Raw genomic sequence first — 13,072 nt, 5'->3', positions numbered from 1 at the left:
GTGGGAGATATTCAAGTTTAGAAATGTCCTCTACAGAGGACAAAAATGAACTACTGGTAGTCACGAGGTCAAAGCAAAGTAAACGCATGAATCATGCTTAATCTCACCTCGGGTTTTACCCGGTATGATGTAATGCGATAGAAAAAACATTCTTTAGCGACTCGCTTAATGCAGCATCAGTCCATAATAATGTAACTGCCTGTCGCAATGTTAGCAAAGTTAAAAAGGAGAAGGTAGCAGGTGGGATGAATCGCTCTCTTTGAGAGGAACTACTTGAGACACAACCAAATCCTGTCAACTTTGTGAGGCCAATTATTAGATTTCCATAATTTCAGTGTGTTACAGTGAGCTTCCCTGTTCTTACCTTGCAGAAAATGACATAGCCTCAAAAAAAAAACATACTAAGCATCACTACTTGCACTTGTGCCACAGTTTTAGAACAAAACATTTCCATTCCCTAAAAAGTTGTCTTGCATCCACTCTCTGGTACGTGCACAATAAACATTCAGCTACACCAACCAGCTAATCAACATGGAGGTCAAAGGACCAGCCTGTTCGCCCAAAGGTGATGAAATCCACCCACAGCCGCCTCTAATTAAGATGCTATTTCAGCTTTTGTTTGGCGAACACAGTTCTTCTTTATTTTTATTTTTTTAAAGGATATTCTGGTTGCCTGACAACCAACGCAGCAAAAGAATTAAATCTACTAACACAGAAGCTATAAAATCTGTCTAATGTCTCCACATCTCCAAATGCTCCTTTAGGTTTTCAGTTTCACTTCTCTTGAGTTGTGGGCTTCTTTGTTTTTTTTTGTTGTTTTTTTTGCGAACAAAGTAACGATTTGATTGTGGTTTTGCAAACGCGACAAGCTAATCACCACACACTAATCCCAGGGTTCCTTCAATAACAATAAGACCCTGAATTTTAAGTTGTTTATCGTAACGTAACGTGTGTTCTTTTGTGGCAGTAATTTCCGGCGTCGTCCTCTCTCAAAACGCTTCTCGAACAGTTTTGTGAGTGAAGCCTGCCCTCCTCACCAGCCAGCGGGGTAAACGCGTGTTTACATGGACCAAGACTTTCACCGTATTTGAGCACACGAGCTGCGCATTTTTTCTCCGTGTTTGCCCGTGCTTCTATTTGTGTCTGTATTTGCGTTTGCATATGCTGTGTGGTATCTGTCGTGCGCGCGGGGCTTTCAAGCCGGCTCTCTCAACTCGCCTCTCCCTCTCTTTCTCTCGCTCTGACATGCGTTTTCACGCGCTTGCAGTGCAGCGATATGCAGGTCATGAATACTCCTGGAGCAACTGTGAGAAGCCAACTTGTCGTCTCTGTACCTGTGACGGCTGGGAAAAGGAGGCGGAAGTCGCGTGGCCATGCCGGCGAAAGCAACGTGCACGTTTAGAAGATGACGGCTTTTGCAGTCATTTTTTTTTCCCTCTGTTTTTTTTTTTTTTCCTGAGTTTTTATTATTATTAATTAGATAAGTGAAAACACACACAAAAAATGCAATCCATGGAACACCAGCCGCAGCTATGATTTATGTTCACCTCTGAAACGAGAAAAGTAGAATTTATGGCTTTCTCAACTGGCCTAATCTTTACTATATGGTGCAAAGCCAGAGAAATGCAGTAGGCTTAAACTAAGAGGGAGAACGAGGCTGAAAATTGTCTTCCACACTTTTTTCTAGTTTTTTTTTTTTCTTTTTCTTTTTCTTCTTCCCCTCGTTTCTCTCACTTACTAACCAACTCTATCACATTTTGTCCTTGTGGGTTTTCTCTCCTCCTGGAAGCTTGCACGCACAGGAGCTTGCACGCACGCAAACACCGCAGACTCGAATGCCTCCGGAAGACGCACACGCAGGTGCGCCGCGCACGAAAACCCGCACTCGCACACGAAGTGAGATCTGCTCAAACCCCTCAGCGACACCTTCTCTTCCCTCGCACCAATTTTCTCACACTTTTCATTCTCCGTGTCTTCTCCTTTCTTCCCGTTGCTCCTTCACTCTGCACCTCCGCCCTCAGCCGCCTCCTCATATAGATCCATTCTTTTTATAGTCAATGCTACAGTCCCTATGGCAACATCAGAGTTGTTGATTGCCAAGGTGCTGCACATCGAATCGTGTAACCATCACAAGGAGGTGTGCTTCGCTGCGTGCGTGCGTGTGTGTTTGTTTCCCGCCGTGTCACTCTGCTCTATTTGCAATGCATCTCCTGATGATGAATCAAGCTGTAGCGTGATAACCTGTGGTCAGAGCGCACAAAAGAGTTTCAGAGTCAGGCGTGTCGCTGTGTGACATAAAACGACAAATGAATCATTTATAGACTCTCAAAATGGAATATTTGACAAGCATAAATCCTCCGCGCGCGCGTGCATCTCATTTCCATGTGTCTTCAGTGTGCGACGGAGGGTGGTGTGTGTTTGAGTGCGTGTCACAGACAAGTGTGAAGCTATTATAGGTTTTGACGGAGCAGAATCATTTGGGGGTGCAGTTGATGTGCTTTTTTTTATCCAGTTCTGCCGTGACAACAGAATTCCAAAGTGTCGATTCCCATTAAAGTCCAAGCAGGAAAACCCGTCCGCTTTCACTTCCTGCTTGCTTTTTCTTAACGCCTCCTGATTTTCACTGGCGACTGAATATACGTCCGGTTTGTAAATTAAGCGTGGTGTCAGGTTGGCAAAAGCAAGAATAGATTTTAAAAGCACATTTGCTTTTAAAAGGACAAAGAACTGTCCGTCATCAGATTTTGCTGATCCATGTATTTTGTTGGTTTTGCTTTTGCAACTGAAGGTGGATCCAGTCACAAATACTAAAAAGTAAAGAAAATATTCTCTCTTATGTTCGCACAGATAGAATATGGGTTTCGCAAATTTCAGGCTGTGCCTCAAATTCAGGACCGTTGTCCAAATTTGACCCGAAGTGGCGTTACGTTTTGCCCGTGAGATAATTTCAAATGTCCATTAGAACTGACCGCGCACGCACAGCTAAATCCCAGAATGTTCTGCTGGTGTATTTCCATGTCAAACAAGACCCACAAGCCCACCTCCTTTATTGACATTCAGCAACCGCATGACACATCGGGTCACCCCTTCAAAAAATGGCCAAATGAAAGGTTTTCTGAACAGGTGGGAAGTCGAAAAATATGTTCACAAACTAAAGGACAGACCAGTGTATATTGTCTACCGAGCCAACATAGAGAATTTCTTGTCAAAAATATGAAGGTTAGCTTCAACTTTGACCAAGCCTTTCATTTTGACCCACTACATGTGTTTGAGTTTGACACTCCCGCCTTATTTAATCTTTTTTAATATATAGATGATAGAACTATTTTGTATCAGGTTTAACTACTTTAAATATGTTGTATTTGATGTTAAATGCTGTCTACATTTAAAAAAACACACACACACACACACATAGAAAGAAAACTGAAGATGGCGCTAGCTTTAGCATACTCTGCGGCTAACAGCTAGCTGGCTAGTTGAGGTATTTCAGTGTCTAGATGTTCAAAATTAGCAGAGGGATAAAAAAAATTGAAACCCCAGTTGGGATCATTTTAGCTTTTATGCACCGCTTTCTGTTGGTTTGTCACATAAATTCTTAATAAAATGCATTGAAGTTTGTAACAAAATGTGAAAAACGTCAAGGGTTATGAATGCTGTAACAAAGCGTTATATTGTCAAGACAGGAAGGTGAGGGCGTGAAGCCGCTCTCTCTGTGCCTATGGACACAGGTGTCTGAGTGCTTCACCAGACAAACTCACATAACAGAGCTTTGTTTTAGGCAGCCTTCACAAGATATACTGCCCTGCACTACTGCGAGATCTCGTGTCACACAGCAAGCGTTCACAATCGTTCGCTCCCTTTTTTTTGCAGCAAATTCACACGGCAGGAAGTATTAATATGTAAAACAAGAATCGAAAGGGAAACAGAAGAAAAAAATAAGCATATTTTAAAAATTTGAACCTCTCATTCAGAAGCGCTCCAGAAGCCATCCCACTGTAAATGCCTACATTCAGGCGACACGCCAGTGGAGAAAGGAGAAAACAGGAGGAGATAAAGAAAGTAGTGGGCTGGTGTGAAATGGATCAAACAATGGATGTGAGAAAAGCTTTGCTGTTCTCAACCCAACTCCAGGCAAATAAGAAAAGGCACGGAGGAGGCACGGGGGTGTGTGATAATGTGCAGCTCTTTTAAAATGTCTCTGTAACTTTCTGGGTTTTCTTCCTCGAAGAAAGTTGAAGTTTTTTTTTTAGTTTTTTTTTTTTTTAAACCGTATCTGTGTGGATAAGAAATCATTTTACACGGTAATCAGGAAAGATATTCAGGCGGAATCTGTGTGGGAAAGCTGGCATGTTTTTCACTCTGAGAAATCTAAAGATGCTCCTTTATTCTGAAGGCTGCTGTATCTGTGTGTGTGTGTGTGTGTCTGTGCATGCGTGCGGCTGTTATTCATTCTCCTTCTTTATCTTCCGTGTGCGCCTGAACGGCATGCACGTTAATAAAGAAATGAGGGATGATCAGAGGTTTGGACGGAGCGGCTCACTTCCTTTTGTGTGTTTTCCTTTCATCTGCCTTTGTGGAGACGTCGTGATCTTGGCAGAGACGACTGGGGGGGGGCAGCGGCATCGTAGAGCTAGCGGCAGAAAACATTTTTTTTTTTATTCAAGCCAGCAAAAAGATGCCTTTTTCAGTCATGTGGAGGCTTTGACAACAATTTTAGGATCATATAAGAAAAAGAAAAACTTAAAATCAACATAACTAATGTGATACATTCACACAAAACTTCACAATTTGGTACTCCCCCCCCCCCAGTTAAATCTATTCATGTAGCAAACGAACAGTTTCACGCATACTTTGTTTCTGCAGAGAAAAAGCCTGCACCACTGGTGCATTATAGAGCATTTTGAACGAATGAAAATGCTTTAAAAAGAGAGCAAGTGGCTCATGTTTAATAATGCACGCTGTTGTAACTGAGCACGGGCGGGTTACTGACATTTGGCTATATCAAGACTTCAAAAACTCAGAAAAGACTCGGCTAGGAATTTCAACTTTATGAGTCTTGTGGTTTGAAGTCCGTTTAATGAGAATGTACAGAAACTGCAGGAATGGCCAGAGGTTTGTCAGACTTACTGAATCCTGAAAAGCTACTAGTAGGTGCTTATTGTACATTTTTATCAGCATTAAAATGACACTGTTTTCTGTCTGTCCTGTCACATCTTTGAAGCATGTGATTAGCTCCTATTCCGAATGGTGCAAAGTATATGGAGATCAATCTGTCTTTCTGTTGGACGAAGTCATATTTATGCCACATCACAACCTAGTTTGTTTTGTATGCATACGAAAGATATTGCGACCTTCTGAGAATTCAGTTTTATATTGTCTATGAATGCCTCCAACAGGTCAGATAATTGTTCATCCAATTAGACAGGAAATAGGTCATGCCGTCACTGAAACGTCTAGTTTCAAGCATCCAGCATGCTTGAAACTATGTGTCTTCGTAGCTTACTGTGATATAATGTTACTTTATATCACAAAGTAGCATTTGTTACTTTGGTTTTATTCAATCGTTGCTGCAGTATTTGAGTCACAGTTGTATTGATTCTTTAGCGCTTGTGGCGTACCTGGGGTGTGTGAGTTACGGTGCTAACACGGCAGAATTTTAATTTTAAAAATCTATGAAAGCCTGGCTCAAGTTATGATTAAACACTACATTTTTAAATGTGTTACAAAGCAGTGCCATTGTGTTATTTCGGGCTGGTTTTGCCTGTTCCTGCACAATTCAAATGAAAGGCAGATGTGCAATAATGCGGCAGGAATAATCATTTTTGTCTGGAGTTTAGGTTTAAACTGTAAAACTGTGACTTTTTTTCTTCCCTCCAGGCTACCACACTGTGGCAATATCATACCAGCTAGATGGAGCTAGACTTTCTTTTGTAGTCTGTAATTTTATTTAGAGATTTCTTCGAGATGTTTTTTCTTCCACTCAGACCGGCTCCGGTACTCCACTCAGTTCCAGCACAAACAACTGGGCCGGGCCCGCCTTGTTGTCAGAACATACTTCTCTCACTCTTGATCTGACGCAAAGCACATTGCAGATCTCTGTTGGAAAATAAATAAATAAATAAAAACAGGAAAGGAAAGGAAAGGAAAAGATTGTTCTTCTTTATAGTGCGGCGTGTTTCACTCAAAAATGAAGGTTTACTGTTTTGTCGTACGTCAGGATGAAGAACAACAGCAGCGAGGAAAGAAAGAGAAATACTCACTTTCTCCTCAGAAATCTGATAAACCCTGAGGGTGAACCAGAGAAGGATTTGGCCACTTAGCCATTAAGCAATTCTAGTTACATTTCTAATCTTTAAAGATTTTATTTAAAGAACTGGGATAAATAAACACTAATGTTGCATCATCAGAATGTGTTGGATACAGGTCAGTGTGCTCATTTGTAACCCAAATCTGTACACATTTCACACTCATGTGCCTTATTTATTTTGGTAATTAAGTACTTCGATGAACTGTGGAGATAAATTATGAGTAAAACATCAAACATCGAGAGTATTTTAGATTAACTGTGCATCAGTATTTTAAGATTTTGACGATGTCCTCCTGATCCTCATTTGGAACAGCTGAGATCACGGCCTCTGATCATACCAAGTTTGCAATTAATTGTTTTAATACTGAAGACACATACCACATTTTTATATTGTACACTAAAAATAAACTAGCTAATGTGTGAAGCAGCAACAGGATGAGGCTCCTTTTAATGTTTTGAGCATTTTGGTTTTTTTGACTGTGTGTATGTGTGTGTATGTCTCATTCTAAAACATTTTTGATACATTCCTCTATTTTTATCTACACTTCGTTACAGTAGGACTTGGAAATTGTTAGATAATATAAGTTCTGGGACCCAAAAACGTCTCTTCTGACTCTGGCACCAATCTGCTGCTCATCTTACAGCAGCGTTTAGGGAGGTCCTTTAGTGTCATACGCTGTAAAACGCTTGTGTGGCTAAAGGAGAGCATGTGCCTGTGCTTTAGGAGCTTTAATGGACATGCAGAGGATCATCACTTGTGAAGTATTGTGAATTGAATACTTTAAAACTCGTTTCTTATTGGTCGAGGCTGTTCATACCTACTAATTATTATTTTTTATTTATTTATTTTTTAAAGTCTGCCAGTTAATCTTTAAGCTAAAGATTTTCTATTCTCTTCACACCGGAGTCCAACTCTCCAAAAAGGATATGGAGGGGTTATAACCATATTCTTGTTCAGCTAATGTTTCTGTTGGCAACTCTCCATCCCAAAATGAGTGTTTTGCATGCTGAGATGGTTTGGAAAGCAGCTCTAGGTTCGGTGCCAGTGGTTCGTTTGACACGAGCGCTGGCATCCTGTTACACGTAACCCGGGCCTTCGTCCCCTTGCAGAGAATTCAAACGTTTGCAAAAGGTGTGTTTTAAATGTTCGCTTTTAAACGCAGCGCTGTGAAAATATGTATGAACAGAGACCACAGAGAAGGAGGGGGGAAGAAAAAAATCAACATTCAAATTGGATGGAATAACATTAAGGCAGTTGGCATGTTTTTTAAAAAAGGCTTTTAGCTGCAGAATGTAAAACAGAGAGAGTTGTGACAATGGTAGAGGTGGAATATTATGAGCAGCCTTCCTTGCTTCCCTGGGAGAGTTTCATGGAGTGCTTTCTCACTGTGATAATGAAATGACCTGGCCTGCACCGCTCTGCTCCCTCTCTCAAAAACACATCTGCGAGACGAGGGTGAAAATGAGAAAATCCTGCCTCCTCTCTCGAGTTTCGTAAAGCATACTTTCAATATTCTCTTTCTCGGAGAATGATGGCAGTTTGAGTGAGTGCGGACTTCTGTGTCCTTGTGAGCTCGCTGCGTCGCTCCGCCTCGGCGTGCACGCGCTACTTTGTGTGTGCGCGTACGTGTGTGTGAGTCTCGTGGATGCTAAAACCGCTCCGAATGACTTGTAATAAAGTGTATTTGAAGCATATTGAACATAACAGGGCAGCGTACAGAAATCCAGCTGCTTGAAATCCCATAGAGTTGTCATCGTAACAGTGTTTTCGTAACTTAATTTCTGCAGCTTTCATGCAGCGAAATCAATACAATAAGCAGTAAAACTCAGATCAAAGGCTGCAGTTTTGTCCCGTATCGAGGTTAGATCCAATAAGGTAAACTATGGAGCCGCTGTTGAGGGGCCCTGCTGGACTCTCAGGCTGAATCAGAGGAGTGACTCACCAGTTTTGGTACAGCACACAGCCTGCAATCAGACTTTGTACTCCCAACCCCTCTAGTTAACGGGGGAATCTATGGCAGAGCGCCGTCATTGAGTTACATAATCAACAGACTAGAGCGTGCATGCGAGAGCGCGCATGCAGGCCTTGTGCATTCATGAAGCTGCGACTCTCCTCGCGCGGCACGCCGAAGCCAACCTGACACAAAGCTGCTGAAGTTGGACTTTCAGCAACTGTAGAGCAATGGAGTCCATGTATGACAATGCTGGTGTTTCTATGTAAAAAAAAAAAAAAAAAGGTGGCACACCACAAAGGGATCTCATGAGACAAAAGAAATATTGTTTTTTTTTTTAATAATATTTAGGCACTACTGGTCTTTATTTGAAAGTAGCCTGACAGGAAGGAAACAGAGAAAAGGAAGACATGCGTCAAAAGAACCAAAGACGGGAGTCGAACTCAGGATGTCTGCGCCGAGCTCGATAGCCTCCGTATGCTAGCGACAAAAGAAAAGCTAAAGTCAGTCTCTAACAGGTTTTCTACAGCCCATTTGAAAGGCTAGTTTATGGGAACAGATGCCGGACATGTTGACCTGCGTGCCTTTCATCTAACCTTGCAGATATATTTCCATTATAAAATCTTGAAAACCGCAGGGCTGTACAGCGTGACAAGCATTAAATTTGTAATAAAAAAACAAAATGTGCTGAATTGTTGCACTGATGTCAAACATGTCCGTAGAAAATGTTCTGCAATTTGCAAAAATTTACATTGATGTTTTTTAGAAATTATTAAACAGATCATTGCGGCAATACTTATTGAGATATTGTTGCAATACTTGAATATTTTTATTAGCGAGAAGCACCATCACATTACAGCTTAAACTATAGGAAGTTACTCTAAAGCTTTATTCAGAAACGACTCTGAAATCAGGAATATAAATTGGTCTCAAAGTCGTGTGAACCAAAGCTCTCTAATCATCATCATCATCAGAATCGTTACTGTCAGAAATATCACTGTCCTCTTCAGAAGCTGTAGCCATTTCTTGTACGTATAAGATTCTCATCTACGATGCTTAAAGTCCGATGTGAAAATACAAACATCAGAGGTCACTTCTACTAAATAGATTCCAATCCGCAGCATGCCAGTACATTGTCCTATGTCTCCTGTCTGAGATTCCCCCAATGCAGGTTTGGCAGACGGAGCGCAAACGTTTTCTGCCTATCTGGTCATTTAATATCAGTTTACTATTTTCAGCTCTTACTGAATCCCCTGAGTTACACAACAGAAAGGAGTTGTTTTGTTATTCTTTGTAATGGGTTTTGCTTCATGACTTTGTCTTATTTATGGGGCTGCAGGAGGACAGACTGGCCCAGGGCTCTGTTTATGCGAGAGCCGCCATCGTTCCCATCCATGGTTGGCTGCTTTCGTTTATTTGCAGTGCTGTGTGTTTGTGGACGGGCCAAGCTTTTGTACGCGCTCAACTTTACATACATATGTATAAACGCCCAAACCCCCCCATTTCCTTTTCCTTTTCCTGTGGAAGGCAATTTTCTGCCCACTTGGCATTAGACGTTTCTCCTGCTCAACGCTGCCATCTGGCTTCGGCGATCGCCGTTGCAGAATTCCTCGAGGGACCCATACGGGCGAGTCAGTGTCTGCCTTTAACAACAGTTTTGGGATCGGCCGTCCACTGGGCCGGTGCTAACTCACCCCATTATGAGCGGGATGATAAAACTGACCTTGAAGCAGTTATGGGCCTTGGGATAATGGAAACCCACTGATAGAGAGCCCATGAAACACCACTCGGGCTTTGGTGACAAAAGAAAATAATGGTTTAACCACATCGCCACGTTCTGAGCGGCATTTAAAATTTTATTAGCAGACATTTTGCACACTGGTGCTCAACTAGCAGTGACGAATTAAGGGATTCGTCGATGTATCTATAATCAGTGTAATTCTGCATGTTAGGAATGAAGACTTATGGTTTTAATAAAACTAGAACTAACTTTATATGATTTTCTTTTTTTTTTGGTGTATTCTCCCACTGTGAAATTAAAACCAATACAGTCAGCTCCATCATGGACTCCAGGCTGAAATCTGCACTTACATAAAATAATAAAGCAAAAGCGACCAGTGGAGAAACACAAGTAGGTCAGACTGAGGCCACAGCATTTGTATGGGTCATGGTAAAAGTGCTCATATGTATGCAAGCTTATGGGCCCCCTGGGAGCATTGGGCTGACCTTGTAGCGTACTCTGATCTATGTCCTCATCTCCCCCCTATGCCCTCTTTTCCTGATTCCTCCCTCTGTCTTCCCCTCCTTTCTTTTTTCTTTATCACCACACTTCCCTCTCCTCAAACACCTGCCTCACATGCAATCCGACTCCACCTCATTCTTTTAATGTGTTTTCTGTATGCCTTCTGCACCCCCCACTTCCCCTCTGATGACTTCCTTTATTCGTGCGCTCTCGCTTTTTTACTCGTTCTAACTCCCCATGTCCGTTTTCCTTATCCCCGCTCGTCCTTTTTTCCATATCAACAGCCAGTCTGATAAATAATGCATCACAGCACATTACAAACATTAGTAGGGTTCTCTCGGCCCGTCAAAGAGAGGGAGGAGACGAGATGGGGAGGGATGGGGTTGCTCCGTTTTTTAAGTAAGGCGTTGTGGAGAACGGTCGGGTTTGATACGAGCCGCCGGAGAAGGGCGGAGGTGTGGGCTGAAATGTTTCGCCCCGTGTGGATGCGAAAAAGCTCATAAAGATGATGACTTTATCCGCAAACTCAAAAAAAAAGGAAAAAAAAAGCATATTGACGATTTGCAAAACACAGATCGCACCAGAAAATAATAATAATAAAAAAAACTCCAACTCTTTTCTTTTACCTTTCAGCCTTCAGATTCCACCATCTCCTCCCCCTCTCCTCCTCCTCCTCCTCCTCCTTCTCTCCCTCCATCCCTCCTGGCAGCGTGGCGATTGGCATTATTAAAAATTGATTGGCGGAGAGCGTTTAGCAGGGTGGCGAGGCGGAGAGGGAAATTTTGACAGGCAGGAGTGAAATGAAAGGAGAGCCTCGGCGGACATGGTGTGGAAAGGTCTCAGTGGGGGACAGAGAGTGTGTAGATGCGTGCGTGTGTGTGCGTGTGTGTGTAAGTACTAAAAGAAGATTGGCCAGGACATTTTGTAGTGTGAACCAGCAGTTTGAGAACTAATGCAGGAGGAGTTTGTACTGTGGTGCCTGACTCATATCGCTTGAACTTTTTTCTCATTTTTCTACTTTGAGGCACAAAATTTCAGTGGTAGATATTGAACATTAGTGAGCAAACAGCAGAAAGACGAGGGAACGCACCAGACAGGAGAAAGATGTGAAGAAATTTAAAGCAGGATTAGGTCATAATACTTAAAGCTTTCAACATTCGATGAAACGTCAATCAAGCCACGTGGCAAAAAAGCTAACAATCCACCTCCCCTGTGCCGACAATGAAATGCGGTGGTGACAACACCACGCTGTGAGGATGCGTTTCATCAGTATGTGTAGGGAAGCTGGTAGGACTTTGAGACAAATGGAGCGAAATACAGGAGAATCATCAGAGGAAACCTGTGAGGAGCTGCAGATCGGAGGTTCGCCTTCCAGCTGGTTAACAAGCCTGAACATACAGCTACAACGAGCTACGGCCGAGCAGTTTAGAGAGAGAGGGGAAGTGGGTTAGAACGGCCGAGTTAAAAAAAAGCGACCCACGTCCAGCGTCCAGAAAGACTTGGAAGACGGTTGCATACAGTCCTCTGTTCAGTCTAACTGAGCTCCAGGTATTTTCTAAAGAAAATAAGGCAGAGCTTTCAGTGTCTACAGCTGCACAACGGATAGAGGGGTACCTTACAAAGACTTCTGAATAAATGTGTGTGTGTGTGTGTGTGTGTGTGTGTGTGTGTGTGTGTGTGTGTGTGTGTGTGTGTGTGTGTGTGTGCGTGCGTGTGTGTGTGTGTGAATTCGTATCGATATTTAACAGTGAATTATGATGGTGCACGCGTAGCTCCACTGACCCCCGGTTATCTCTCCTCCATCGTTCCTGTCCTCCCTCTGCTGATCCCTTCTCTCCCCCTTTCATCTCAGATCAAATAATATTTCCAGCCCAAACTCCCAACAAGCCATTCCCCCAACAGCCACAAGCGCTGCAGCTTTGAGCTTTGGAGATTTCTAATACACTTAAATTGTCATTTGCTTGAGTCATTCTGCGAAAGTTGTATTGTGGAGGGTGAGGGGGGGAGGTGAAAGCATGCAACCATTACATGATGCTAACCGGTCTCCTCTTCTTCCTCTTTCTCTCTTTTTGTCCCTCTTTTTTTCTTTTTCTCAAACTGTCACAGATGAACAGACCGATCCAGGTGAAGCCAGCAGACAGTGAGAGTCGAGGAGGTAGAGTATGCCCTTCCTTCCTTCTTTTTTTTTTATTTTATTTTCCTTCCACCCTCCCTTTCTTTTTACTCCAACCATGCTGCCTGCATACATCAGCTTCACCATTATCTGTCCCGTCGAGACGACGGCCAGCGCCTCGACGCAGGCTGACAGCGCAGCCTGGCCCCCGGACCCTCCAGCGCTCAGAACGCATTATGTAAACAACCCCCCCCAACCCCCAACCCCCACCCCGGTCGGCTCAGCCTGCAGCTCCTGTCTGTCGTTATGTGCAACGTGAAGAAAAGCACACGTCTTGTCATGCAAGAAAACAAAGTTGCCTCCTCTGTCAAAAACACCTGTAAAAATCAGTTTGCAACAATGTAAACCCTGTTTGACTCGTGTCACGGCAAAGAGCTGATTAAATGAGAAGTTCTGCA

The 13,072-nt window shown here is 42.8% G+C and overlaps 1 protein-coding gene across 17 annotated transcripts in view; it reads left to right on the top strand.

The window, feature by feature from the left end:
* Positions 1 to 13,072, top strand: part of celf4 (CUGBP, Elav-like family member 4) — a 117,495-nt gene that overhangs the window by 77,594 nt on the left and 26,829 nt on the right. For all 17 annotated transcript variants that reach the window (XM_008409486.2, XM_017304671.1, XM_008409500.2 and 14 more), the window contains exon 3: positions 12,608 to 12,656. In XM_008409486.2, coding sequence (XP_008407708.1) covers positions 12,608 to 12,656 — 49 coding nt within the window. The remainder of the gene's footprint in view (positions 1 to 12,607; positions 12,657 to 13,072) is intronic.

The sequence above is a fragment of the Poecilia reticulata genome, linkage group LG5 (assembly GCF_000633615.1).
Source record: "Poecilia reticulata strain Guanapo linkage group LG5, Guppy_female_1.0+MT, whole genome shotgun sequence".
Lineage (NCBI taxonomy): Eukaryota > Metazoa > Chordata > Actinopteri > Cyprinodontiformes > Poeciliidae > Poecilia > Poecilia reticulata.
The sequence above is the reverse complement of the archived record's forward strand: the minus strand, read 5'-3'. Positions and strand labels throughout refer to the sequence as shown.